Raw genomic sequence first — 22226 nt, forward strand, 5'->3', positions numbered from 1 at the left:
ACTGTACCACATGACTTGGATTAGCAGTCACAGGAACAAGGGGAAACAGAAGGGACACCCAGTTGTGACACAGAGGGCCATGGTGTTGGCAGCAGGGACAGCACCTCCCTTTGGTGCAGGGCTAATCAAACCACCCCCTCTCCTGGGGGTGGTTTGATTAGCCATCAACATGTAAAATCTGGGACTGCAACATCAACATGTAAAATCAGCTGCAAAAGTCCTCACTGACCAAGGAGTCGCACAGATTAGAAATGCACCCACCACTTGTTTCCCTTACTCTCCCAGGAGCAGCTGTGCTGTAGCACAAAGGATTTAGCTCACAGGCAAGCCTAAATTGCCTAAGCTGCACCTCCACAAATGAGTAGTCTTGATTTTTTTCTTCCCTCTCTCCACTCTTCTAGCTCAGTAGGTGAGATGGGTTTAAAACAAACAAAAACCAGCAAAGCCCAAGGGAACTGAATTTAAACTAGACGCCTACAACTACATTTTCAGTAGCTAAGTTATAAAAGAAGAAAGATAAAAAATAAAATTTCAGAAGTGTGAAGGTTGTCACTGGAATATTTTTATCTAAAGTGAGTCACAAAGACTGAGCAGTAGGATTCTTTTTTTCTTAATAACACTGCAAAAAAAAAAAAGAAAACAACAAAAACTTTAAGAAACTACCACCCCAAATCAAGACAATGAGAAAGCTAAAAGCTACACAAAGCACTGGCTCCAGCAGCATGCCGGAAACAACAGGCTCTTCTTACAGACACAGAGAGGTATTTTATTCGAGCGAACAAAACCCACCTCTGCTAACCCAGAGCAGATAAAACTGCAGGGACCAGAAAAGCCTGCAGGCATTTGAGAGTACCAGAGAAGGTCATCATGGCACCTTCCTTATACAAAGGCAGAATCCAAAGTACTAAGAAAGCACAATCTTGATGAGCAGGAAGGGGTCTGTGAAGTCTGAACATGGTCTGGAAGAGCACAAAAAGAAAAGTGGGGGAAGAGGAAAGGACAGAGACCTCCTGCCATTGACCAAGACTGCAATTCAGGGTTTGACATCACTGCAGTGTCTGTCTCCACATGGCTGCTATATGAGTTGGCAGAAATGGCTTGCTATAAGAAAAATAGCAGCTCTTCATGTATGTAACAAGTCCTAGGTTAAAACTTCGGGTTTATGCGAGGTACAGATCTCCCTATAAAGAAACCTAATTATTTCTATATATGAAACAGACTTTTAAAAAGATTCTTTTTTTGACAAAGTTTTTGGTTTTGTGTGAAAGTTTAATATTCTTAAGTCATAGTGACAACAGTATAAAGAATTCTTGGTAAAGGTTTTGTCTTTTCAAACACAAGGTCAAAGAGTACAATCAAAGAAAGCTCTGCCATCACCTTGATAGGACACAGGGTTGTTTAAAGTGCAATTTAATAGCAAATTTAAGACATCCATTTCTCTTCCTGCAGCTGTTACTTATGCTTTCAACAGCACTGGTACCACTCCACAGTGAAACCAGGTTCTGCTCGAGTGCCAGATCTCCGTGGCTGAGTGTTCTTCATTGGTATTTTCATTGCAGCAAAACTGTAAGAGCCAGAGGCAAGTCAGTGAGATTGAGATGGCTCGTGAGATCATCATGGGAAGAATGAATCATCTGCCTTGGAAATATAAATGTTTATGATCACTGCTTCTATTCTGCACATATATCCTTGAGACACACTACTTTTACAAGGGTGTTGGTATTTATATAATTCCATAAATTTAGACAGTGCATTACAAACACAATATGCAGTTGTAGTTATAAATAGCGGAGCAGCAGGATAGAATTTTCAACTACTTCTTGTTTCCTATACTCCGCAAATGAGATGTGTGGCACAAGTTAAGGAACTAAAGGAAAGAAAATACAGCTATTAGGCAACAAAAAAACCCCATGTGAATCTCCCTATTTCATGTGGTGGAATGGAAGGCTAGACTTCTATCAAAGAAAAAGAAAATAAAGCCAGTCCCTGAAAGTTAATGGCAATATTTAACCATGACTAAAAGACAAAGAGCAGATTCTGAAGTGGAGGTTTGGAGAATAAATTATTTTTGTGGGGTGTTTCCAGTGTCAATGTCACAAAATAACACCTGCCCTTGATAAGAAGCATTCTGACAAACAAATGCACAATATAATCAAAAGACTAAATTTGTTTCTAAATCTTGGCTGATGCCTCTTTTTTAATGCTCACAACACTATGGATGAATGCACAAACCCAAGAAGAAAACCAGTCGCTGGGTGCTGCAGGAGCACTGTGACAATGTACCAAGGCATTCTTCCATAAGGCCAACCAAAAAATTCCCAATGTATATGCAAAAGGTAACCAGTAACTGCTGGTAAGCTTTCTAAACTTTGATAATGATACTGAGGGCTTGCTTCAGGAGTTAATTTGTCAGGCAATAACTGAACAGAAGTTAAAGCTCAATACTGGGTACCTGAGTTCAACCGGCAACCCAGCACTGATGCAAGCAGTTATAGCATCTTTTTTTTTTAAATAAATAAATAAAACCTACATCCTCGTTTCCATTTCTCTGCTCAATTAACAACTTGATTCAGGGAGGAAGAGGCTCCTGGTAGAGGCAGTACTTTTTGAGACAGACCAGTTATATCTTCCATATTTTTACACTGGCTATATTAGATTTATATTGGATGTATCTTGAACAGCTGAAGTGAAACAATGTGTGCACTGAATTGCCATTTTGAAACTACACTGAAATTCTTCTGGACACTCAAGATACTCCACACACACCAGACCATGACTGCACATGTAGAAAATCCATCCTACTTGGCTCTGGGGATGGACTCACACACGTTCCATAAGAAGATAAGACACTCAGTATTCTGAAGCTCTAGTAGATCTGCATCTACTCTAGGGAAGGTCATACTCTGTGCCACTGCTGCCTTTGTGCCATGTGGATATGGAATTACTCAACATGTTTTCCAAGGAAATGGCCACCTAGGGCAGAACAGATTAGGAAAGTGGTTTTAACAGCTCTCGGTATGTAATGATTTTTTGTTACACTGATGTCTTTCAAAAAGCATCAGTTGGGTAGAAAATGTGAGCCTTTACTGTCCATAACAGACATCCTCTATGGTGATCCTTCACACTGAATTGGTGGGGTTTCCCATGTGTCCTCATCTGCCAACTGAGCCGTCTGTGAAGTCTGATTCACAGGTTCTTTCTCACCCTGGGCTATTAATAATGCATCTGCTTGTCCTCCTTCTAACGGAAGGTCAGAGCTACAAGAACAATTAGATTCATCAGGTTTTTCCATAGAAGGCTCTGATGTAGGTGTAGAGGACTGTTCAGTTTCTGCTTCAGCCTGTGGTTTTGTTTCAAGATGAAGTCCAAACATGTTATTTCTGATGAGGTATCGAACACACTGCAAAATCACATTCCTCTCGTGCCGGATGTCCTGGGCCAGTAACTGGAAAGTAAAAAAAAAAGAAGATGATGCACATTTCCCTCTATTGCTCTGCAGCTGATACAAGCATAGCAACATATACTGATCTACTCAGTAATTTCCAACATCTTTCAAGTTAAAGAGTTGGGTCTCTCACACAGGTCCTGGACACCTGGGGCTGGAGACTGCCATACCAGAGACAATGATGTTCTCAAACCACAGACTGGAACACCAGGCCGTGCATTCCAGTATATCAAGGTACCAGGTCTATTATCATTTTTCACACTTCTGCAATTTCATATCCCATGCATTTTTAATTTAAATCCCCTATGAGTAAAAGATAAATACAAGGAAAGGGCACTGATCCATCAGGTACCAGACCACGGATTTAAACAGCAGTAACTGGTCTGGGCTATAATACATATACCAACCTAATTCTAGTAGCTTAATGTGCTAGAGGCCTTCCTCATTGACTTTAACCTCATTAAGGTTCACTTTGGTAGTAGGAAAAAGAAACCTATCAGCCAGAGAGCCAAATGAACCTTTTTCAATGTGAGTGTCAGCAGAACTAGTAGTATGAACAAACAAAATCTGAGCCAAGAGGCTAAATTTGTAACTACCTTATCAGTTGCAGTAGAGCTGTATTACACACTGCAGGAGATTTGGCTAAGCTTGGCTAGTAATGTCAAGAAGCTTTTTTTTGTTGTTACAAGTTTCAATGGTGGTTTAACCAGCCACTTTTAAGCCTGAGTATTTCTACTTAGATCAGTTGCTAAGAGGTGTTACAAGCAGCTGACACCTAAAATGAGCCTTCAGGAATCTTCCATATGAACTAGGAGATGTACTTCAGGGCAGACAAGGGACAGAGTGATGTTCTCTTTGTTTGACTGGGAAAAACTGGTGAATTCCCAAATGGCCAAATTAGGGCCCAGCAGGGCTGCAGAAATTACCCTATCAAAGACTGTATCTTTGTATTTCATTTTTTAATGCAGGAATGGGTATCAGTGGAGTGACAGTATACAAGCTCTTGATTTTGTCAGCACAGAGAATGACTAAATACACATTAGTGTTTGCATGTCCACAATAAATATGTTTTAGTAGTGTCCAAGCTCATTGCTGAATGACTGCCAAGAGATACCTGCAGCTATTCTCCTACCTCCCTTTCTTTTTTTTTTTTTTAAGCATCATTTCATTGATACAACAACCTTTTTTTTAGCATTCTAATGTACTTTCTGGATCCATTTTGTAAAGTTTCAACCTTGCCCTCTCCCAAGGTTTTTGCACACTAACCATTTCTAATGACAGTAGAAGCCTACCTGCAAACCTCAGGCTCTCCTCTGTGATTCACAGCCACAGTACACATTCTTTAAAAACAACTCTGAGCAATTTGAAGAGGCAAAAAAACCTCACTAAAATACAGTTTTAAAAATGGACTATACTGGCAAGCTTCAACTCAAGTTTCCTATGTATTGCCAGCTTCTCTCAGTATGTGGGACTTCATCTGACTTTCTTCCAGAGTTGTCACTGCTTTGATCACCAAAAACTTTGAAGAGCAAGTGATAAAGGCAACTGTATGCTTAGGGAGCTACACAAGGGACAAACACTTCCTTTTCAGTCACTAGGAACTTTAATTCTTGGCAGCAATGGTACTATGTGCTAAAAAGACTACCAAGGGATTTCGCCCACATCAGCAGCTTGTGTCGTACCTTATCAGGTATCTCTTGCTGAAACATCCTGTGCTATTTCAGAGCTCTGATGTCAGTGGCACCCTGCTTTCTCCTGTGTTTTGCCCACTGCAAGTTTTTCCTTGATGGAGGAGCCTTATGGCATTTATAGAATCACAAGAGTAGTACCGCTTTTGAGTAATAAATACAATAAAAGCTCCAAGGTTTTGTCAGAGCTTTCTAAAAAAAGACACCAAGCTTTGTGGCCAAATGGGTTGCTCTGCACTGCTACTGGGAATACCTTGGACTCACCCCAACAAACCTCGTTTTACACTTCTGAGACAGCAACCTGCTGCTCTTCAAGGTGCTGTCCCTTCCTCAGATTGATCAAAACATGCCTAGAGAAGAAACACTGCTGCAAACAGGTTGCAGCTAAACACCACTCTGTATTTTAAGCCACCAACACACTTCCCAGCTAGATTTCTTTGCATGTGCAAAAAGGTACTGTAAGCTCTTCCAGCAGAGGAAGGTAGCTGAACAACAAAGCTGGGAGCAAAAAGATCAGATCATGGCTGCTGGGATTACATACAACCCAAACCTACTGGATACTGCCACAAGGAAGGGAAGAGAAGAGAGAAACAAAGGGTTTGTTCTTTGTGCAGCTCATTTCAGACACATGATTCACTTGTCATCTCTTGCTTACCAAAGTGAATTGTTACCTGAAAGCATGCCAGGGTATTTCTATTTGTCTATTAAAGCATCTTCACCATCTCTAAGTGAAAGACTCACTTTACTATTCTTAAGCCAGGCCCTGTGCTAACAGACTGCTCTAACTTCCCGCAGGGAAGAGGAGAAACATTCACAAATAGTTCTACTCTTGCACAGGGGGCATTATTTTAGCCTCTTACCATTTCCAGCAGAGTTGGACGGCGCTTGGGAAGGCGAGGTAATGTTTTCCTGCCCCGCTTATCAGGCCCTCTGGGGGGACGTGCATTTGAATTCGAGCTCCTTAACGCTGTGCCTGCGCGTTCTGGGCGGTTTTGATTTGGTTTCTGACTCTGAGGAGCAGGAGTAGTTTGAGGCGTATTTCTGAGCACAGCCTGGTTTCTCTCAGCTTTTGTTGCAGTCTTGACAGGGATTTCTTAAAGAAAAAGAACACACTTTCATCTCAAACTTAAAAGCCTCTTCAACATGCTCATATCCCCATGCACTGGCAGTTGTTAGTACTATTCTTGCTCACACAACCTGATGTTCAAGGTTTACTTGGAGGAAGGGAGGGTTTTTTTGGCTTGGGTTTTCTTTTTAAATACAAAGAATAATCTCTAAACATTCAGAGAAAGGAAAACAAGGTATTTCAATTCTACAGCACAAAAAGAAAAATAAAAGGAATAACACTTGATTGAGATGTTCAAACCTCTGCTCTCTTCTCACTTAAGAAGTACCTTGCTTCACATTATAGATTGCTGCAAATTTGGCTGCTGAGAAAATCATGCTACAGTTACGGCAGAGGATGCCCAAGTTCAATTCACTGTCTCTAACTTTGGGTAGGCCACCCAGGGCAAGTAAGGCTCAGTAAATATTTGCAAAAACAAGCAGCAGCAGCAATTCGTCGCCACACACTGATTCACACACTCAGAGAAGCACAAAATCCAAGTAACAGAGAGTTCAAGTCCTACTGCAATACCAAGCAGCCTTCTGTGGAAAAAGCCCTTAAGGATGTGGAAATTAGTTCATGGAGTGACAACAGCTTTTTCCTGGCACTATTCAAACATGATCTGAAGCAAGACTGAAAACAGGTTCCTTATTTTCCCCCAACTAGGGGAGAAAAGGCTTGGGAAATTTGACGACACACAACTTAATCAAAGACATTTTATGCCTCCTCTCTCAACCCAGGACACGCTGCTGAGAAAAGGACAGGAAAAAAAGCCATGGTCCTGCTTGCAGTCCCCATGACTGCAGTGTGACACAGGGTAGAAGGGGAGAGGAGAAGGGCAGAGGTTGTTTCCACACACCTTCGGGCTCGCTGTCAGATGCGCTGCCGTAGTTGACCGACAGCGCGCTAAGGGCAGAGGTCACCTGCCTGGGGACAACTGTCGTTCCCAGTCTCCCATCCTCCTCAGCTGCCTCATCCTTGTCAGATTCTGCAGGGAAATAAAAGGCAAGAGGGATTTTTCCCAACAATCCTGCCAACAGCCAGCCTTGCTGCCAAATCGCCATCCCAGCACCACACACACCTGACGTTGGGCACCATTGCACTTATAGAAAACCCCCCATATTTGTCTACCCTCTACAGATAGGGGGTGGCAAACTGGTGCCTCCACTGGTTTAAAGTGCTGCCAGCAAAGCTACTGAAACAAAAAGTTTCCTGAACTCAAGTTTCCTGAAGCTCAGCAGAAAGCTGAGCTTTCTGGTTCCTTCTTTGCATACCAAATATAATTTTAAATTTTGTTTTTAAGCATAAGTAAAGAGAGAGAGAGGATTTCATAATACATTTTGAAGTGTTAGTGGATTTAGTTCTGAGATGGAGGAGAAGGATTTAAAAGCCAATCAGGTGGAATAAAAAAAAAAAAAAAGGAGAATTAAAAAAAGATGCACCTATACAGTAAAATAATAGATTTGGGCTGATTTTTTTTTTTTTTATTCTACTTAGTTATATAGCGTTTGTTATTATTTGTTCTGGCTGTATTTCTCAATTGTATAAAAAGTTGCAAGTAGCTTTAATATTGTGTAATTAAGGGGTACCACATTCCTTTTCTACCTACTATAATAGAGGTCACTAGCTGTACTTTGGCATAATTAGACCTTTTATCATTAAGTAAAACCCAGATGCTGCAGGGAAATACAGAGATATTTAAGCATACTTAAGTTTCCCAACACGCAAAGATTAATGGAGTAAACAAATTGCATAGGGATGCTGAGTTCTTGTTCTCACTAATTGAAGATTATGTTTTCAAGAGGAAAAACTCAGCATCAGACATCTTTCCAGGGAATGTATTCTACCCTTGTTGCTAAAAATAGCCAGAGTATAAGTCAGCTTACATGCCATATTCTAGGAGTACTGCAACACTGCTGACTATATTATAAATAGTTAGATCTGAAGAATTTATATTGCTGCCAGCATGAGGAAACAAGACATGCTCGCAAAAAAAAAAAACCTAACAAAAAACCAAACCCAAAAAAACTAAGCAGGAATACTTCAGAGAACACACACATATGGAGAATATCAAGAGTAATAATACAGCAAAGAACAGAATTAAAAGTAAAATACTGACATTTTAAGTAATTCACTTAACTCATACAAGGAAATCCATTTGTTTTCACTTTCTAAATACTGTTGTTTTCAAAACCACAAAGGGATATTTAACAGTCTTTAAAAATAATTTGGCTGTTGAAGTACTTCATTCTCCTTCTGGTTTTGTTATCTCTCTTACGTTAATTTAGCAACCTATGTTGGTGCTGCATGGCCTTTAGACTACTGTACAATATTTACATCAGAACACGTAACGCTGCACACAAAGTTCATGTCAGACTTCCAAAATGGTAATTAGCAAGCACAAAGTCTCAGAATGTAAACTTAAAAAATCATTTAAAATAAAACTTCTCCAAGTTCCTTCATCTTACCAACATCACCGTTTGCCAGAAGACCAAGAGGGTCCACGTCTTTCTCATATGCTTGGCCTGCCAAAGCATTTTGCTTTTCATGTTCCTTTTCACATGTGCTGTTTTCTGGTCCATTGGCTTCATTTTGAGTTTTAGGTCCATGATAATCACCACCATTTTTCTTAAATTTCTTCCAGAACGGGCGCCATTGTCTTCTCCTGTGTCTTCGCTGATGGCCAAGAGCCTCTCCATTTTCTGGAGGTTTCCACATCCCCTTCATTTTGCTGGAGAATAGAAACAGAAAGCTCATACAGATGATAAGCTATGAGAATAAAAACAACTGATGTAACCAAATGGCTCAGGCCCTCGTTTCAGGTTCAGCAACACAGAATGGTGCCAGGACTTATACCAGCTCAGCTAACATGAGGTGACAGACCATGAAATCAGTCACACCTCATCTCAGGCAAGGCAATGGGACAAAGCAGGAACTGAATGAACAGTTTTGAAGCTCATGACTTTTAGTTTTTAGTTTTCAACAAGGCCAAGGGTACATGGACTAAGAAAGTTCCTCGATAACCTGCAGCGTGAGGACAGGGCGTTCTCATTTCAGATAACAAAGTCAACAAATACACTCTTCACTTAAGCATTAAAGTAATTCAAAACAGAGACAATGTGAAGTTAAAAGGAAAGCATCTACTATAAACATTCTTTCACTGGTGAAGTCCCGTCCCTTTTTTCTAGTTACAGCTCTGAAAAGCATCTTGCTGCACCAAATCCATTCAGCCATCTGACACCATCAGCTGCAATGACTACCTACTCCCGCCTCCAACCAACATGCCATTCATCTTTCCCATTTCAAGAAAAAGGAATAAAAGAAATGTCCATCAGGATAATGCATTTTTTAAAAACTGAAACAAAGTAACAAGTCCTGAAATACAGGAAGAGCACAGCATGCTGGTTCCACTTATCTTTCACAGTTCCATTATCTTCCAGGTTATCCTATAAACACACGTTGATAGGAAGATACCTGGAAAGCTTAACAAACTGGCTGAATTCTATAGCTACAAGAATAAATGTGACCAAGAGAGAAAAGCAGATATAGAAGGGACAGCTGAAGCTTTCTGAAAATATTTATTTCCAAGCAACAGAAACTTAATTCATCAAAACAGGACTTGTAACTAATCATCAGTACATTACAACAGCAAAAATGACACAAGATCTCCTGTCCTCAATGAACCCCATGGTTTGTTCTGATCAGTCCTCCCTGCCTCAGCCTCACCTACCGCACAGCTGAGGTCCTATTATCCCTCATGTGCGATGCTGTCTTCATGTCTGGCGTTGCTAAAATCTTGCAGCAAGGTGTTAATATTTTTTGACAAAGAACTTCTTTTTGTTTGTCTTCATTCTGAGGTCTAAACAAGTCATTTAGTAACCCATTCTTCTTGAGTTACAAGAATCAGTGTATAATTACACTTCATTCACCTCTTGCACCTATGCAATCTTTCGAGGCCTCCATCACACAGCCCTTTCAAGCCACCCGCTACTTTGTTTGTTCAGAAATGTTCCTGTTACCAGTATTCCTCTCTTCCATGCTTTTCTGGCTTTATCAAGTCCTTCTTTAGAGGAGAACAAGGCCAGTCATAACACTCAAAATTACTTTATATTACAACAAAACATATTTAATTTCATTCTCCAGTCACTTCACGACAGTGTCTAACACTGATTGCTCATCCCTGATGGCATCACCCACCACAGTGTTCCTGTGGTACAAGTGGCAAGCCACTGCCTTCCTGTGCATCAGTCCCTCACCCACAAAAGAAGGCTAATATTATCTCCTATGATTCAACCCCAAGAGAGAAAACTGCATTTCTGAATTTGTCCAACCACACTCTAAATTCAGCATGTTGTACAACCTAGAAGATATTGAGCAAATACAGGCTTAGTTAAAGCTGTTGTCCTTGACCAAGGGTTAAAACCAACTTTCTAAATTCTCTGGGGCCTTAAACACCCAGAAAGAAACCTCAAGGTCAAAAACATGTCCCAACAAATATCAGCCTGCTATCTGCCTTCTTACATTCCCTTGTGGAAGACATCCTGCTCTTCACTCTCCATTCAGAGGGCATGGAGAGCTGGGCATTACTCAGGTGTTGTGAGACACCAGACAGTCTTCCAAAGTGGTCCTTCTGCATCTCTCATCTCACACGCAGGGATGCTGAGACTTAGGAATTGCAAAGCACTTCAGACAACCACAAATGGAAAGCACCATGGAAGTGTTAAGCATCTAATCCTTTTTAAATCTTACTTAGCCATTTGCTTTAATAGTACAGCTTGCAGGGAACAAACTGTATTCTATTTTTTCCTCACACATCAGTAAATTTGCCAGATAAGCACCAATTGCAGAATCTTTACGGCTGATATACGAAGCAGAAACGACAGATTATAGACAGCTCACCAAGTCTAGAGTGCTAAGAGGAGGGAGGGAAGAAAAAGAAGAAACTTCTAGAATGAACTAGAATAAAAAGTTGCTATGCAGAAGTAAAGAACCTGCAGTTTTGAGGGCTTTTTTCTTTTCCAAACAGTTTTCCAGATATAAACCTACTAACAAATGTAACAGCATGGAATTGCTGATGGGCATTTAAGGCTACTTGATGCATCTGACTCACAGCCACTAAAGTTTGCAAATAAAACCTGTAGACATCAAACAGTTTGTTACTGTGACAAAGAAATGTCACAATATATATGTTATATATATACATATATATACACAATATATATGTCTGCAGCTTTAGTTTCAATGCCCAGGTTTGGTTCCTTGGGTGCAAAGCACTCCTGCAACTTTATATCCTTTAAAGGAAGTTTTGCTTCAGTCTTCCATAAACCTTTCCTTTCCGGCTTGAAAGGCAACTGGTTGAGCAGGGGCAGGCAAGTGCCGGATCTTCTGAAGAACATGCTGCAACAAGGTAATTTGCACTGTCCACATTTAATAAATTACACTAACTTCTTATTCTGCACTAACCCAACCATTTTACCATGCTGCAAGTTTGCAGGTTTTGTTTTGTTTGCTGCCATCCCCTACACAAAAAGCAAGGCAAACCCCAGCTGCACTTCCATGCACAAGAAAATGGCATTTTACAAGAGCCCCTTAGGACTGAGTCTGCTCCTACCTTCCAGGTCAGTCATTCCAGTTTAAACAAATGATATTTTAGGAGTGTGTCTCATTATAATATCTTTTTATTTAGAAAAAAATCTTCCCACAGGTCCTAAAGCAGAGCTAATGAAGTTAGTTGGTTCCACCTAACAATGAAACTGAGAGAGAAGAACAAAACCATGCTGGAAAATAATTTCTAAGGCAGTAAACAGATAAAAATCCAAGACAAGTAAGGACTAGCTCAGAACAACGGTAGCAGCTAGACTCAATTTTCATATAGTTTTCATTATAACTTAAGAAGCGCTGATTCTTTTTTCTGCCCGCCATCATCTTTATCTTTTTCCCCCCCTTCACTTGACTACTGATTTATCATCAGAAAGGAGAGAGAGTAAGAATAAAATCTCTGTTGGCCAATTTCAGGTAATAAAGGATTAAATCCTGTGGAATCATTATGTTGCATGACTTTTGCCCCCATTACTCCTTCTTCAGAGACCAGGGTTATGCTGATCTAATGAATGGCCACTAGAAAGTGGTTTTCTCAAACAAGCCAGAATACCAGATTTTTCATGTACTTATTGTTTCATTTAACCAAAGTGTACTTTGGAGCACTATGAAGTAAACAAAAGAATATTACATCAGCAGTTTGTCAAATAGCCTGTCCTCTCTTAAAGGGCAGCCAGATTCTGTATACAGTGGAAGCTGCAAGTGCTGGGAGACCAGAGTAAGACAGCATACTTTTGAACTCAGTGAGAGGAAAGCAACAAGCTTGGTACAAAACACTTACCCAAACTGCTGGGTAGTCAGCACTTCTCCCCTTTCCTCCTTCTGTGTCTGCATTTCCTTCTTCCTTTCAATGTTTGCCAAAGTAGGAAAATTTCTAGAAGAAAAAAAATTGTTTCACTGACTCTTAAAGAATTCACTGTAGTTTCTCAATCCCCCCTTTACCAAATTAGCTTCCTCTATAGACATTACAGATTTTTTAAAATTTTCAAGGAAGTTTAACAGACTGTTTCTTTCTTAAAAAGGCATTAGTGAGGAAAAGAAACCTGACTGCATTTAGGCTTACATATCCAAATGAAACAAAACAAAAATTAAAAAAATATATCACATTAGCATTCTTAGATTTACCAACCACCAAGCAAGGTACAGACAAACAGTTTGGTTATAGTCAAGGATCCTCTCTTTGCCCCAATACATAACAGCACAATTTAGTCCTCCTATATTATTTCTATGGAGCTTCAACAGGATTATTTGAATGACATGCCTTTAGCAAACTAACTGCTGAGTTCTTGTAAAGTTAAAAAAAAAAGGTTATACGAGCAGCTTCTGGGTGCACAAGATTCCTTTAATGTGACAGGCAAAAGCACACAAGTTCCTTCTTGAGCAGTATTTAGCACTGTGCTCGCACACTGACCTCAAGTTCACCAGAATTACTGCCCCTTTTTAATTCCAGGTTCAAGAAAAATTGCCAGATCATGCAGATGAAAAGAAATCTACTGTTACAACCATATTGCAACCCATTCCATCTCTTCTATTCCCCACCTCCCTTAACATCCTTCCCTCCAGACAAACGTCTCACTGGTTCTAACACACAGAGTCTGGGCAGGCTTTTTACCATCAAAGCCCAAAAATGGCTACACTACTTGCTCTGCAAACATTAGTTAGCTAAATGCCAGTGCTTTGAGATAAAGGTGGTAAATGAGAAACACATGCACATGCTCCCCCAGCTTCTGTATAGAAACACAAAGAAAAAAATATTTGATGTCTATTAAAATGGAGTAAAGAGAAACATAGAACAGCTTCTCCCTAAAAGTAACTATCAAAAAGACACATATATTTCTTTAAATGTTTAATCTTATCACATGTATTTCCCCCATATTACAGCATGAATGCTAAGTGTCACATTGATTCAAGACAGCTTCAACCACATACCAAGGGAAAAAGAAGCATTTTCTACAAGAAAAACCCAAACACACTACAGAACTAGTCCCCTTTAAGAGGATTTGAACATGAGCTGTCAACATCTATTTTCTTTGGATTTCTCCCAGAAATCTGCCATACAGCTCAAGTGAGCACAGGGATGTGATGTTTTACCTCTGCTCCTCCCTGTTAGTTAGATTTGTTCATCCATGTTACAACATTCCCAGCACACAGCAAATGTGCAATGAACTCTTTAATCTCAAAAGCTTCGTATTGACAAAGACCCCTGTGTGCCACAGTTTTAGGAGAAGGTGCTTTCCTTCAAACACAAAGGTTCCCAGGAGGACAGCAAGCCATAAAACAAGTAGTTATACTCAAAAATTCCTCAAGTTTATTGTAGAGATTGTAGGGGGGAGGGTGTTTTAAATATAAGGGAAGACCCTAAATACTAGAGCAAAGGAGTCTTCAAATGCTCCAGCACTTATGCTGATTAAGGACATATTCAGACACGCTCTCTCAACACAATTTGAGACATGAATGCCTCCCACTTTCATTCCTGTGAGTTACCACTCCCTCCACGAGCCACCGTAATGGACTGCACCAAGACTTTCAGTTCCATTTAACTGCCAAGACTGACAGATTTCTCCTAAACCACCCTTACAGCTGACACAGGCAGTAACTGACAGCTGGCGAGAGCTCAAGTCACAAGTCCCAGTATGCCTGCAGAAGCACATCTGAAGGCATCTGTAGTGGCTGTGTTTATCTTCTCCATCTCTTCTCAAATGTTAAATGGCATTTTACTCACTGCCTTTACTGACTGAGTCCCTCCACATAAAAGGCCATATGCTTAAATCCCAAGAGCTGACTTGGGTTTGCACCCTTCCAAGATGGCAAGCCCTCCTCCTCTCCTAAGAAAATGATGTCCCTAAAATGTTACCTACAAACACCACTGAAGTAAAGTACCCCAGCACTTATGCCCTGCAAACAACTTGTCAGAGCTTGAATACAAAGAGCTTCATCAGTCCACACAGGGCTTTACAAACCTAAGCAACTTATTGTAAAAGGGAGAGTTAAACCAGGATGTGATGGTCTGGCACAGCAGACCATCATCATGAAGCCAGTACAGCCTGAGAAGGCAGCCCTCTTTCATAGCAGCTGCAGGTCCCAACAGTACACATTTCTACAACCCAAAGCTTTTCAAAATAAATGGATAGTATCAGAAAACTGTTCTTCAGGTTGAGTATATTAAATATACCCCAACAAAGTGAGACATGCAGGTAAAGGATACCCTAAAGCTTCTAGAGACAAGGAACAGTGACACTGAGCCTAATCAATAACACATGTGTCTTAGGGAATAGATCATTTTTTTCTGATAAATGAGCACACTAGCCAGAGCCATGCATTTTTTTATAGGCCAGCATACTTTATCTTGCTCTCATAAACATTGAAGTAAAGCAGCTCTTAGCAAGCAGTGAAGAAACAGAGCTTTGCCAACATCTAACAGAAAAGAGACCTGTTTCTATAGCAGTTTATACAACAAATTCCTGAGTCAAGAGCTATACAAGCTCATCATTCTAATAGGAACAGCACTGTGAGCAAAATGCCTCAAAAATTTCTTGAGCTGGTCTTAATTGCATATACACAGCAAAGGAGACATGGATAGCCCAAAGGGAACAAAAATGATCCAACAGAGCTGATAAAATCTTGGCTTAACTTTCCCACATCTGATTTAACCATATGTTAGCTGAGGCAGTTTCACTACTGATCTATCCCAGCAGATCAGAGTACCCTTTATTGCATCTATGTTTACCTTGATCTATTGACTCATCCCTTCTACTTTGCTTTGTCTTCTCTACTTTTACCAAGTTACAAGAAATTATTTTCCATATTACATACTTCACTACTAAGAACACAACACCAGGGAGGATTCCAAACTACTCTAGGATTATCATTATGCAACTAGAGAACCACAAATTAATTAAAAGAGGTGTGTTTAACAGTACTGGACTTCAAGCACAAAGCAAATGCTCAGCCTGTGAGATGTATTGCAAGGAAATACAACAGACAACTCCTATCTGAACAAACCAATGCCAAGAAAATAAAGAAAGCAGGGCAGAAAGGGGAGAATTTACAAGCAACACACAAGCTCAAGAAAAGCCCCCAATGTTTCATTAGGAGCTAAGCAAAAGTAAATTAAATTATTCACTTTAACACTAAAGCAGCCTTGCCACATTCTTACTAATAACCATTGCTCAAGAAATGTTGGTGAGAAACAGATGGGCTGGCAGGACCCAGATCTCACTTGTGGAGTAGGGAAGACAGCAATACCTCATTCTGACACATTAAGGAAATGCACTGCAGATAATTCTCTTTAAGCTCATGTTAAAGAAAAAATATGCTGAAGACAGCACATTTCTCAACACTTGGAAGGGACAGAACAAATCAAAACAAGAAAAGTTGATGTCAGACTTCACAACCATCTGTCTGCAAAATACAGGGAAACCCTGAGATCCCATGGAACTTCATCTCTATTGCTCTTTACTTAATTAGATTTCTTGGCTCAGCAGGTTCAACAGGAAAATAGCATTCCAATCCAGCATGCTTTATCCAGAGATACTCCTTACTAGCTCTCCTCCTCCTCTTTCCTCTATGAGAGTAAGCTACACTTTAAACACAAGCTCTTTCTTGAAAATTTTAAGCAGGATACACAATTGAGCAACACAGCAGCTAATTAAGAAGAAAAATCTCAACTCTGCAAGTAATTATTTATAACGGCTGAAAGAACAAGCAAGACAGGATGCAGCATGGAAACACACATATTAAATCACTGCAACCTAATTAGGAACAAACTATTAATGACCTAAAAAGATTCATTCTTAGCTCTGATTGGAGCTTCTAGAATGAAAAAGGTTTTTTCCTGTCACTGTAAACCAAAACTGCTTAATAGCTCAGACTCCCTCTGGTGTCCCTCTTTTCTGTACAATGCAGTGTTTACTGTGAGTCAACAACAGACCTTCAGTACTAAACTGATGCTTTGCTGGTGACCCAATTAATGCTGCACAAAAGTTCCAGCTGGCTTTCTCTCTCTGCCTGCCTCCAACCCCCCTTTTTTTTTTAAATTAAAAAAAGAAGGATGCTCATAGAGCTTCCTCGCTGTACAAAGAGTAACAAAAGCCACCCAGGTAGTCATTCTACACCCATCCATCACGGCTAAATACCATGGCATACGATGCCCACAGAAGGCTTGAACTACCAAGATAAGGCACTACTCCATCTAGCGGCCTTGGCTCAGACAGTCCTAATCCCATTCTGCCTTTTCTGGTTGGTGCCTGCGACCACAGGACTTTCTGTCCCTTGATTTTACTGTGCTGCAGTGAGCAAAGGCTTTCAGCAATGCTGTATTGCAGCCAAATCATATTCACCTATAAAACCAACATCAGATCCTTCAGAAGCTCAGCAAAACCATCTCAGGCTTACAACTGAGTGTAGATAAAGGCTGCTGTGATTTGCAGCACCCACTCCCCACACAAATAATATCCATAATTTTACATTCAATTCCCACTTCCCTAATGTTCTAGTAGAGCACATACTGACCTATGCACCTTAAACATTATTTCAACACTTAAACCTCAGCATCAGCAGCATGACAGGAACTCTCCTGAACACTTCCCAAAACAGAGAAGTGTATGAAAATATGAAAATGAGTAGTAAAGCCTTTCTCAGAGACTGCATGAGTATGGATCTTCTTCCTTGGAGTTACTGTTAGAAAACTAGGTCACCAAAAAAAACCACAACAGTAATATGTAAACTGAAAGCAAATAAAAGCCAAGCCCTCAAGCATATTTTGAATAAAAGGAAACCTTGGAAGGAAAACTAATATAGCACCAAAACTTGCCTAATCTAACACCAAACTTATATTTGCAGAGATCACAACCAATTTCTGTCTGGTTAATGATGGCATTTTAAAAAAGGGAGAAAATAATCTCTTGTTTCTCAATCAAAAAAAGCTTTTTTTTTTTAAAGAATCTATGGATTATTTACATCTGTAAAAAATGAACAGAAGGTGCAACAGTTGACTGCTGTGATGTCCTGACATAATGGTAAGATTTCCCTTTGCCTTTTGGAAATTTGCAGAAAAAGCTGAAACCATGCCCAAAGAAAAATTAAAACCTCCAAGAATGAAATTACATGGGGAGAAATTTTGCTTCACCATACAGGAAAAAAATGGATGGGAGGCAGTTAAAAAATTCTACAATAAATTCCATTCATTTTTGTTTTTCAACAAAAACAGTGTAAAGATGTATTAAGGGAAGTGAAGTTCAAAGCAAGAACACCTTAACTTTGCCTTCTGACATGGATGCAAGATGGATACATCAGTAAGATTCCATAAAACCACTGGGTTTATTTTCACTAAAAAAAACCCACATCAGTAGTTCACTGCCCTAGCTCATCACCACTGATCTCAAAATTAAACTTATATCACTTCCCATTCTGCATATAGGACTCCTGCTCATGGAAACAAAACTCATGCACTGATCACTTGCAAGACTATATTCTAAATTATCAATAGAAGTGAGGAAAACCTGCAGCATCTCTCTCCTGCTGGGAAAACTGCTGGGAAAGTATGGATTTTAATCTGTTGAACTCTGAAGAAAAAAAAAAACCAAATCTGGGAGATAAATACTTCAATCCTGGTCTAGATAAAAGTTACACCCTGTTACATCACAGGACAAGAAAAAGTGAGAAATAGTGCTTATAGGAGAATTTTACCTTGCACCCTGCATACAATGTAAGTTAGACTACCTGAGAACAGCATCATTCACGGTTTTTGTTCTCCTTCATTAGAAAAACATCAAGCAACACAGAAAGCCCTTAAAAATTAGGAAAACTCCCTGGTATGGTCTACTGGGACAACTTAAGCTGGGGAAATGTGCACACAGTATTACAATTCTAATCAGTACAATAGTTCCAGATTTTTAAGCCATTAAAAACCACCACACAAACATTTCTGACCTAAAATGTGATCTGTGGTGAGGTTAAAAGGAATGAGACATTCACCTAACGTGGGATACCACATCAAGCATCTGGGAAAGCTGCTTCCTTCTCAGCTGATACCTTGCCTTCTATTATAATCTTTTAAATCATTATAATCTCTGCAGCTCATGCATCCTGACACAGATCAGTGCTGCAGGAGTTTTCCAGGGTCAATGTGACAGCAGAAGCAGCAAGTGCTGCTCCTGCCCCTCAGCTATCATCCCATGCTCCCACAGGGAAAATACAGTAAAACAAATCCATAGGCCACAAGTCTTACCTTTTTCGTTCTTCTCTCCATCTAGCAATCTCTTCTGGACTATCTAATTTTATTCTTTTAGCACCAGGTGCATGTGCCTAAGGAAAAAATATTTCACAGGTGTTTAAAAGGGGAAGCAAAAAACCCACAAATTAAAAAAGAAAACATCTTTATGTCAGGTATAGTGGTATCACAATGTTTTCATCTCCAAAACTGGCAAGACTGTCACAGAGATGATAAAATGAATCCATTAAGAAAATCCCATAATATTTAACAAATTTTCATCCACAATATTGTCTTGAAACAGATACTCCTCAGAGATGATACATTTTCTTTCCAGATGAATGAAAGGAAACCACTGAAGAATGAGAAAAGGGGCCATGGTAAAGATGGCACAGATTCCTACTTTGGGCCCAGAGGGTTACCTACATTCCTCCAGTGTATCTGAACGATCTTCTCATGGGCACTGAAATTGCAACCTTCTTCTGAGCACTGCAAGATAAGAGGATGAACTTAAAACACACCAATTAACACAAATTATAAACAAGCTTTTGAGCACACCTCAAATAAACTCAGTGTCAGTTGCCTGTACAGTTCGTTGCACATGCTGTGTAAGTTATCTTGTTTGCTAACAAAGGCAATTGTAAAAACAGCAAGCAGGGATAATGTACTTTTAAATTTCATCTGGTTTTAGAATAACCAGTGTAGGCAATGTATCTGATAACTGAAGAGAAAGTGAAGTTTAACTAAGATAAAAACTTGCAAGACTCTTCAATTTCAAATTTTGATACTTGCAAATTTTATCATTTTTCAATAAATGAAATTTTTTAAATGTTTCCACACAAAAACTGTACATGCTACAGTGCTGTCAATGAATTAATTCCTATGACTTAGTAATACTTCACAAGAAAAACAGCTTAAAAGGCTTCAGTAATGAAACCAAAAATACAGCTGAAGCCTCCCCTACCTACAGCATTCATAAAAAAATCCCCCACTAATACTTGACAAAGCTCTGGAATCTGATTCCTATGTCTTCCTATGTTTAAAGAGTGACTACAGCTAACTGTTTGTCAGGCACAAAAGAAAAAATCCAAGTGTGAATAAAAGAAGCCAAACTTATTAACCTCTTTATGCTGTGAAATGTGTTCATCATACTTCTCCTGGTTTTTATAGCCACGGTCACAGGTATCACAGTAATGAGAGAAAACTGGCTCTTTTTTTTTTCTGGTCTGAAAAAAAAAAAAAGAAGAAATAATCTCAGGATTGCAGTTACAAGACATTCCTGTGTTTAATTAGTCATGAAACATTATTAGTATTTTTGTTCATAAAGCAGTTACGTGTTTCAAAAGTTTCAAGGACAAGCTAACATAATACAAAAGTTAAGTTCCAATTACTTATCTTCTAAACAAAGTGTCTAAACGCAGCTCTTCCCACTACCACCTTTAACTCAATTATTGCTTCTGCAAACACACCGGTCTGCTGGCACGGACTTCCAGAGGGCTGTGAGATTTAGGCTAAAGCTCCATGTCTCTTCCCTACCAAGACAGGTACAAGTTCAGAGGGCAGCACAGACCCTGCCTTCTCCCACTACATACATCAGTGTCATCTGGCTGGCTAGTCTTGACCATGTAACAGCACTAGCATAATTCAGGTAGTTGGGCATCACCACAGTAGGGCAACATAAACTTGTATAAGAATTTGGTTGACATGTATCTTTCAGGAGTTACAGATTGTCATGTGTTTGTTCTCTCCTAAGGGCAAGCAGGTCAGACAGGATGTCTACAGTGCCTTGGGACAAGTGACACCATCACAGAATGGTTTGGGTAGGAAGGGACCGTCCAAGATCATCTGGTTCCAACGCCCCACCATGGGCAGGGACAATCTATGACTAGATCAGGCTGCTCAAAGCCCCATTCAATCTGGCCTTCAACACTTCCAGGGACAGGCCAGTCACAGCTTCTCTGGGCAACGTGTCCCAGTACCTCATCCCCTTCATAATAAAAAAAGTCTTCCTTATGTCCAAACTAAATCTACTCTCCTTCAGTTTAAAACCATTACTCCTTGCACTACCACTACAGACTGTACTATGAAGTCTGTCCCAGTCTTTCTCCTAAATTCCCTTAAAGTACTAAAAGGATGATGCAGGGTTCTACCTAAAGCCTTCTCTTCTCCAGGCTGAACAACCCCAGCTCTCTCAAGCTTCACGGGAGAGGTGCTCCACCCCCTAATCATTTTCATGGCCTTTCCCTGGACCCATGCCAACACGTACATGTCCCTCTTGTGCTGGGGACCCCATTCCATACCTTTGGCTTGTTATTTTCTTCTGGGCAATGTTTACTAAATGCAGGTGCTTGCTTCCCCTGCCGTTTCTGGGAGAAATTACCATTTCCACCTTCAGAACAGAGAAAAAAGGAAAGATGAGCCATTCACAGATACACCTGGTAAAACACGCTCCCCTCCCTCCCCCACATCGGTGGGCAACAGAGAAGGATCTAGGGAAAAGATAAGAGAGGGCTGCATGACCAACATGCTCGGAGGAGAGTCCTGCAGCCCCAAGGGTTCAGGACAGCCCCGAGGCCTCTGCCTGTGTGGGATGGGATGGAGCCCACGGGCCCAAGAGACGGCGTCTGCCCTGTCCCTCACCAGCGTGCGGGCCCTGCGGTCGCGCTCCGTAGGGCGGCGGGAACCAGGCGGCAGGCGAGCTGAAGCCAGGAGGGGGAAGGAAGCTCTCGGGCTGCGGGTAGCTCTTAGCCGCCGGGTAGCCCTCGGCGGGCTGGGGGTAGCCCTCGGGCTGCGAGAAGCTCTGGGCAGGCTGGGCATAGCTCTCGGCAGGCTGGGAGTAGCTCTCGGCGGCAGGGATGCTCTGGGCGGGATCCGAGTAGCTCTCGGCGGGTTGCGAGTAGGACTCGGCGGGCTGGGAGTAGCTCTTGGGCTGCGAGTAGGTGTCGGCGTAGGTGCTGTCGGGAGGCGGGTAGCGGCCGGGCGGCGGGTAGGGCACGGGGGCAGCCCAGAAGCTCGCGTCCCAGGAGGGCGGCGGGCAGAAGAAGGGTGGGGGGATGCCCGGCGGAGGCAGCCCCGGCGGGGGCGGCGGGTACCAGACGAAAGGGTTCATGTCGGGCCCGGAGAGGCCGCCCCGCTGTGCAGACCCCGCTCCGCGATGCTCTCGCACCACCACGTGGGGCC

At 41.0% G+C, this 22226-nt stretch overlaps 1 protein-coding gene across 1 annotated transcript; it reads right to left on the bottom strand.

The window, feature by feature from the left end:
- Positions 1-1294: 1294 nt before the first annotated feature.
- NUFIP1 (nuclear FMR1 interacting protein 1) lies at positions 1295-22218 on the bottom strand. The gene is made up of 10 exons (XM_084227017.1): positions 21687-22218; positions 21347-21435; positions 20168-20272; positions 19473-19535; positions 19065-19141; positions 12618-12710; positions 8707-8969; positions 7098-7226; positions 5994-6226; positions 1295-3445 (listed from the first exon to the last, which is right to left on the bottom strand). Exons 1-10 carry the CDS (start codon positions 22153-22155, stop codon positions 3107-3109), a joined length of 1860 nt encoding a protein of 619 aa, XP_084083143.1. The 5' UTR covers positions 22156-22218; the 3' UTR covers positions 1295-3106.
- Positions 22219-22226: the final 8 nt, after the last annotated feature.

The sequence above is a fragment of the Fringilla coelebs genome (assembly GCF_963513975.1).
Source record: "Fringilla coelebs genome assembly, chromosome: 2".
Lineage (NCBI taxonomy): Eukaryota > Metazoa > Chordata > Aves > Passeriformes > Fringillidae > Fringilla > Fringilla coelebs.

Excerpts from the sequence above, each read along its gene's own strand:
- NUFIP1 (XM_084227017.1), bottom strand. The coding sequence starts at position 22,155 with ATGAACCCTTTCGTCTGGTACCCGCCGCCCCCGCCGGGGCTGCCTCCG. Across the intron at positions 20,273-21,346 it reads AAGAAAATAACAAGCCAAAG|ACCAGAAAAAAAAAAGAGCC; the intron begins GTATGGAATGGG and ends TTTTTTTTTCAG. Across the intron at positions 19,536-20,167 it reads ACATTTCACAGCATAAAGAG|TGCTCAGAAGAAGGTTGCAA; the intron begins GTTAATAAGTTT and ends CTTATCTTGCAG.